The following is a 7,780-nucleotide window of genomic DNA, read 5'->3' on the forward strand; positions in this document are numbered from 1 at the left end:
CCTCCCAGTTTTCATTTGTTGTCCAACTTTATCATGCATTTTTAGTCATGTAACACTTTTATTTTTATTTTTTATTGTTATGTAGTCAAATATAAAATCTTTCTCTCCTTGCCTCTAGATTTTGTGTTATGGCTTGAAAGACTTTTCTACAAAAAAGTTACAAAGGAATTCACCCGTGTTTTCTTCTAGTGTTTGTGTGGTTTTATTTTTTTACACAGAGATCCCTACTCCATGTGAGGTTTATTATTGTGTGGTATGAGACAGGGATCTAATTTTGTCTTTTCTAAATAGTTACCAAATTGTCTCAACACCATTTATTTAAAAGTCCATCTTTAAACCAGTGATTTCAGATGCCATTATTATCAATTACTAGATTCCTTATGTATTTGGCTGTCATTATGAACTTCCTATTCTCTTCCACTGGTCTATCTGTCTGTCCATGCCTGGCTTTATGGAATGTTTTAATGTCTGGTGGAACTGGTCTCCCTTGTGTTTTTTTAATTTGGTTGGTTGGTTTTTTCCAGGCTATTCTTATATATTTGTTTTTCCATAAGAACTTTAGCATGAATTTACTAATTCTATAAAATAGTCTGTTGACATTATTACTGGGATTACATTGAATTATTAATTAACTCTGGGAGAAATGACATCTTACAATGTTTACTCATCCTATCCAAGAACATGGATGTCTTTCCATTTATTTAAGCACCTTTTAGGAATGTTTCAAATTTTTCTCATATGTTTTACATATTTCTTATCAAATGAATATCTCAGTATTTTAAATCATCTTATTGTTATTATAAATGGCATTTTCTGTATCTTTATGCATTTAAACTTCTGTTTGTGTATATGAAAGTTATTGATTTTGGGGTGTCAATTTTATAAACTACTTTGCTAAATTTTTTATTGGTTGAGCTGTAGTTTTATTTTATTTTATTTTATTTTTTTCGTGTCTGGCAACGGATCACAACCCTCAGTGTCACGCCCGTACTGGACCGGGACCGGCAACAGGATCGCAACCCTCGGTGTTGCACCCGCACCTCACTCAACCAGTGAGCGGGAACCGGTCTGTAGTTGGGATCCGAACCCTCGGCGGGAGCGCCACCGCGCTCCCAAGCGGCGCACTGTAGCAGTGCGCCACCGGGCCGACCCAAGCTGTAGTTTTATCAGAGTCTCTGGGATTTGTCAGGTACACTATTGTATCATCTGCACATAGAGACAGTTTTACTTCTTTACTCAAGCATTGATTTTACTTTTTTAGTTACACTGACTAATAGCTTTAGTACAGTGTTGAGTAATAGTAAACATAGTGGATATCCTTGCCTTGCTCTCAGTCATAGTAGAAATGCTTCTAGTCTTTCTGCATTAATAAGATATTGGCCTCAGGGTTAAGGCACATCTATCTTACCTTGTTAACATCACTGCATATTTTTTTGAATGTTTTTATAATAAATATGTATTGAGTTTTGTCAAAGACTTTTTCAGCACCTGTAGAGATAATATAATTTATTTTTATTAGATTAGTTGATATTAATCATTTCCTCACATAAAACCAACCTTGCATTTCTGGAATAAATCTCACCTAGTAATGGTATAGTATTTAATTAATTAATTAATTTTGGCAGCTGATGGGTATAAAGATCAATTCCTGGCAGCACCATGTTCTAACCAGCTGAACTAACTGGCCAGCCCAAGAGTTTTCTTGATGGGGTGTTGGATTCTGTTTTCTTCTTCTACTTAATTTAGAGTTTTTCATTCATGAGTAATACTGGTTTATAGTTTTCTTTCTTTTTTGCTATCTTTTTATTGTTCAGGTATTGATGTTAAACTTACTTCTTAAAGTGCTTTCAATACTGTGCAATAATTTAAAGAGCATTAAGACTATCCAGTCTTTGAAGGTTTGTTAGAATTCTCTTCTGACTCCATCTGTACTTCGTGCTTTTTTGTGGGGTAGTTTTTTGTTGTTGTTGTTTTTCAAAATATTTTAATATTTATTTGTAAATATTTGTGGGATGCAGTGTTTTGTTTTAATAATACATGTACTATACAATGATTCACTTAGGGTAGATAGCATAGTTTTGTTTTTAAATAAAGTTGTCCATTTCTTCTATGAACACAGGTCTGTGTAAACTTTCTAATTTAATGGAATCCCTTTTGGCAATTTCTATTTGCTCATGAAATTGTCTATTTTATCTAGGTTTTCAAATTCATCTGCATAGAGGTCTGCATTGTAGTCTCTCTTTTTTCTTAATTTCTTCTATTTCAATGGTTATTTCCTTTTTTTACCCCCAATGGTTATTTTCCACTTGTCCTTTCTCATTTTGTATATATGTGCTTTCTGACTTTTTTTATTAACTTAGTTAGTAGTTTATCTATTTTGATAATTTTCTTAAAAAAAAAACAGATTTTTAACTTATTAGACCTGCTTTTTTATACTATATTCTTCCTTAATTTCTGATTTTATCTTAATTATCTTCTTCCTGTGCGTTCTTTCGGCTCCCTTTGTTGTTCTTTTTATAGGTTTTTCTTTAGGAACTTAGTTCATGTTTTTATTGATAAAGGTGTTTCATAAGTTTTCCTCTATAACTGCTCTTCATGCATGTGATAGATTCTGAACTGTGATGTTTTCAGTGTCATTATTTTCTTTAATCCTGTAATTTCTGTTTGTATTTCACCCAGAAGTTATTTAATAAGAAACATTTAAATTTCTGGATGAATGGGCCTTTCTGCCTTTCTGTTTTTATTAGTGAATTCTAGTTTGATTGCATTGTGCTCAGAGAGTATTATTTGTGATCTTTCTACTTTATGTAATTTACTGATGTTTTGCTCATTACCTATTATATGACCAGTTTCTGTGAGTGTGCCAGGGGCCCTTGAGAAGGGCTGTTATCAGGGCTCCAGGTTCAATATGTGTCCACAGACTTCCCTTGTCAATTATGTTTTCAGGTCTTCGGTCTTACCCACTTTTCAGTCCACTGATCTGTCTTGTACTGAAAGTGGTCTGGTGTTATTAGTGCGTTCTATCTGTCTGTTCTCACATCTCTAATTTCTGTTTCATAAAGGTGGCTGCTGTGATATTTGGGGGGAAAATATTCATAAGGATTATGTCTGTGTTGTGGGTTGTGATTTTGGCACTAAAAATGTCTCTTTTTGTCACATTGAGTGCTTTCGACTTGAATTACACCTCATCTGATATCAGGATTTCTATCCCAGGTCTATTTTGCATTCATTTCCTACAGTATTATCGTCGTCCTTATGTGGCTTTTCACTAGCGCCCCTCATCTGTTTTCCTGCAGTCTTCTCAGTCTGTCCGTGTCCACCACAAAGCCTGTGATGGGGCAGGACTTGCAGCAGGTTTTTCTCCTACGACCCATAGTTATTTTGCAGCTTCTCTTCAAATAATGCCAAGGGTGTGGTTTGTGTAGAATTTTTATAGTTGTGAAGCTCTTCCATATGTTTTGGGGAAGAGTGTTTTGAGAGTTTGATTACTATATAGTCACCACTGTCATCAGCTAACCAGAAGTCCATCATTTCCAATTCATAAAAATGTCTTCATGGTATTATTTTAATGGCTATGTAATATTCTAATGGCTGAATATAGACATAGATTATACATATGTGTGAATATATATATTATAACTTGGTTAAACAACATTAAAATATTGGACTTGGTTTTTTTCATTTAGCTAATGCTGCAATTCCTAATTCAGGCTGCCCTTGTAAATTTAGTAGGTATTCAATAAATATTTGTTGGATGAATAAATAGAAGAATGAGTAGAAGATCGTGTAGAGTGAGATGGGTTAAGAAGCCAGTCTAAACTTGGGATAGGGTTCCAAGAGATAGGATGAGGCGAGACGGCCCAGCCAGGGTGGTCCAAAGTGGAAAAAGCTTCAAGTGCGAGTTTGAGCCGTGGCCTTAAGGGATTTTTGGTCATGGAGAGGATAACGAATGGGAAACAAGATGGCAGAACTGCAACAAAGCAGACCAGGAATAAGAAAAGGGGGTTCACCTAAGGTGATCACGGAGAACACCTTGGAGCCCTTGCCTGGTCATGGTAGTCCATGAACTCACAGTACATGGATGTGACAGACTGGCCTAAAGAACCGAGCCATGCTATACTGGTGACAAAAATAAACCAGGTCAAGTTAAAAATTTTAAAGTTTACTATGCATACAAAAAAATAGTTCTTGAACCAGGAGACCTCAAACCAGAACTGATAAGAGGACGTACAGAGCGTAGAGTTACACGAGGGATTGTAAAGCAAAAGTAAGGACGTCGTTTAACCTCTGCAATGATTGGTTATTCCTGTGGGGGTTTCCAGACAGCAGAGGATCGGGTAAAAGTGATCATCTCACGCCATTTTTGGAAGGTGACTTAAGTTTTGTTTATGATTATTGAGGCATTTACAAGAAATAACCCAAGTTTCACTTGCATGGCCTAACTGCCTTTGTCCGCTCAGGGAATTCTCAAGTCTGGTCTCCATTTTATTTCATTTTAACATAGATAAGGGTCATTTGCTCCCAGTCCAGTACTTTCTCTGTGATACCATATTTGCAGCAGCAGAATATGTTTCCTTTTTTAAAAAAAGAACTTTTTGATATTTATTTTTAAATGATACTATCTTAAATTAGAGATATCATGAGGGAAAAAAAAGATTGCTAATGAGACATATTGTATGAAGAATTTGATGGTATTTTCATTAGAAAAACCTTTAAAGGCCAATTTCAAAAACTTAATTAGATCATACAACCTTGACTTTTCCTTCCTTGTGCCAAAGTCTTCCATTAAAAATGGTATTGTACCAGATTGGTCTTTTCTTATCAACAACAGAGAATTTGAATTTTATTTCTTAAAGATCTCTGCTGGAAAAAATGTTACTTGCTCAGCTCTAATCAGTAACCAATGAGGTTATAAAAACCAGGAGAATGCTAACAAAAGTTAAAAGATTGATTACAAACTCAGTAATTATGGGCTTATCATTTGGAGAACAGTACAATTTCCTCTGAAGTGCAAACATATTTAAACAGTCAATGTCTACATTTTTTTAATGAAGTGGACATGGAAGGGTATTCACCTCCGTGCCTTTGCTCAGGTGCTTCCCTCTACCTGGAGTGCCCCATTGTCCCTTCAGCAGGGAGCATGGACTCTTCTTCAAGGTCAGCTCAGACATTGTCTTCCCCTGGATGCCATTTCCAAGCCCGGGGAATGGACCAGGAATTCCTTGTCAGGACTCTGTCGTGTTCATCACATAGCACTTATCCAATTGTCCTGAAACTAGGCTTAAATTCTTTTCTCTTTAGTGGACCGTGCACTTCTATATGTCGTGAACTACGTCTCACTCACTTATATATCCTCAATTCTTAGCACAGTATGTATTCTTGTACATAAATGGCATGCAATAAATTTGTGTTGAATGGAACAGACTCATTTTCTTTGAATAGAGGCTTATATGGCTTTGCTACTCACACATAATGTGCAGCTGAACTCATTTGTTGACTCTTTCATCAATGCATATTAATAGTTACAGGAAAATATTCATCATTTAGTGTAACCTCTTACCCTTAACAAAGCCTCCTGGAATTGTTATATGAATCTCCAGTGAACAAAACAATGAAATCTTACTAGATAAATTATTCCAGGATTTTTCCTCAATTTTAAAGTCAGATAACTTCATATTCATCATTAAATGTTTATATAATAAATATGTATCAGTGTCCCAGAAGAGGTAAACAGTGACCCTGAGTCTCAGAGAAGGCAAAAGACATACAATTATCAAAAATAAAGTAAGGTTTTCTTAAGAAAAAGGTGATATAACATAGAGGAAAAAGTGGCTTTCTAACTGCCACTTTCATCAAAAGTATTTATTTGTTTACTTAAATGAAGAATTATTGGAGGCTATTGAAGTACAAATTAATAAAATTATATAAGAATATATTGGTAAACATGTGCAAAACTGATTAATACATTGATTGAAAAGCTTTATTTAATTTCTACCAGGCACCTAACAGTTTTGATGTCTACTTTGAGGAACACAGGGACACACACACACAAATTTTAAGATATGACCCATTTTCTTAATAACCTTACTTTTATAGACAAGAACATAAAGCTAACATAAAATAACAGGGGAACTCTTGTAGTTTCTTGAGCAAATGATGAAAGCTGAGTTAGAGATTAATCCATGAAGCGGCCTGGGTTAGCAGGATTGGAAGAGAAATTACGAAAGACACAGGATGAATGCTGGGATCTGTTTATAGCTGAGTGTGTGGGTGAGGGTAAGAAACACAACACACGCCCCGGTGCCTGGGGGCGGTGTGCCCAGCACCCAGCACACAGTGAGCACACAGCACACAGTGAGCACGCAGCAGTCATTTGCTGAGTAGTTGACGAGTTGGAAGGCAGTGGGTCCAGAGCTCAGGTGAAGGGATTAAGCTTGGAGGTGAAAGTAAAATAGAAAGAAAGAAGGTGTGAAGAAGACAAAAATTTCTCAGGAGGAAGGGAAGGGCAAGACCGTGAGGTGTTCTTCCAGGGAGCGTCTGTTCCTCATGGAGAAAGAGCTGAGGGCCTGTTGAGAACAAGGCAGAGAGAAATGCAGGGTAGGATTCACCTGCTGGGTTGACTCTGACTGCTGACGTGAGCCATTTGTAAGATTGTCTTTCACAAATCTTACATCTCAGGAGGCAAAATCCTTAGTTGGTTAATAACCAAAAGAATACAAATTTAATTATGAGTAGAAGAATTACATTATTTTTGGTAAGTTTTAAAAATCTGAAAAAATAAACTTTTAAATAATTTATCCATATATATATTTGATATAGGTTAGCATATGTTTGACATTAATTTTAATAATATGATAGATTTAGGCTTAAAACTTGCAAAGTTTAATCATGGTATCAAAAATCTATTGGGAAGGGGCCAGCCCGGTGGCGCACTGCTACAGTGCGCCACTTGGGAGCGTGGTGGCGCTCCCGCCGAGGGTTCGGATCCCACATACAGACCGGTTCCCGCTCACTGGCTGAGCGAGGTGTGGGAGCAACACCAAGGGTTGTGATCCCGTTGCCGGTCCCGGTCCGGTACGGGCGCGACACTGAGGGTTGCGATCCGTTGCCGGACATGAAAAAAGACAAAAAGGGGGGAAAAAAAAAATCTATTGGGAAATCCTAAATGTTTGGTTATTTGGTATTGCTAGGTGATGTGTGTGTGTAAAAATAGATATTTCAACTCTGCTTATCATAAACACTTTATAATAAATTGTTTTCATTAATCCTTCAGGTCCCAAAATGGTAGAAGTCCAGAGTCAACAATTTCAGATCAACTCCAAAGATGGCAAGCCGCTCTTTACTGTGGATGAAAAGGAAGTTGTGGTTGGCACAGATAAACTTCGAGTAACTGGTATGTGGTAACTCTTGAGAAAAACGCTATCCCATGGAGAGCACTTCTGCAAAAGCAAATTGTACTTTTGGCGAGGATGCTCTGGAATCATCCAGGCAGATGAGAAAAAGTTTGAATTTGTCAACTTTTCTTCATGGCATTTCTTTTGAAATTCTTTGTTGCCCTCCTGCAAGAATGAAATCCTCCTCACAGATCTTTGCCTGTTCTTTTCTCCCACTATGTCTCTTTATCTTTTATCTTTTCTTTCCATCAAACATACAAGTACCTGTTTTTCAAGTTTGTTATATTCCCATTATATCAGGTACTTGGATTCCCTCTATTTCTACAAAAAACTTTGCTCTTGTTCACTAATGGCTGAACAGGGTTCTCATAGGACTCATTTTTAGG

General features: G+C 36.5%; 1 protein-coding gene across 1 annotated transcript in view; it reads left to right on the forward strand.

The window, feature by feature from the left end:
- The window catches only part of SGCG (sarcoglycan, gamma (35kDa dystrophin-associated glycoprotein)), a 63,241-nt gene that overhangs the window by 22,400 nt on the left and 33,061 nt on the right, over positions 1-7,780 (forward strand). The window contains exon 4 of the mRNA XM_008584158.1: positions 7,274-7,393. Coding sequence (XP_008582380.1) covers positions 7,274-7,393 — 120 coding nt within the window. The remainder of the gene's footprint in view (positions 1-7,273; positions 7,394-7,780) is intronic.

This window comes from Galeopterus variegatus, unplaced genomic scaffold (genome assembly GCF_000696425.1).
Source record: "Galeopterus variegatus unplaced genomic scaffold, G_variegatus-3.0.2 Scaffold3160, whole genome shotgun sequence".
NCBI classification, from domain to species: Eukaryota; Metazoa; Chordata; class Mammalia; order Dermoptera; family Cynocephalidae; genus Galeopterus; species Galeopterus variegatus.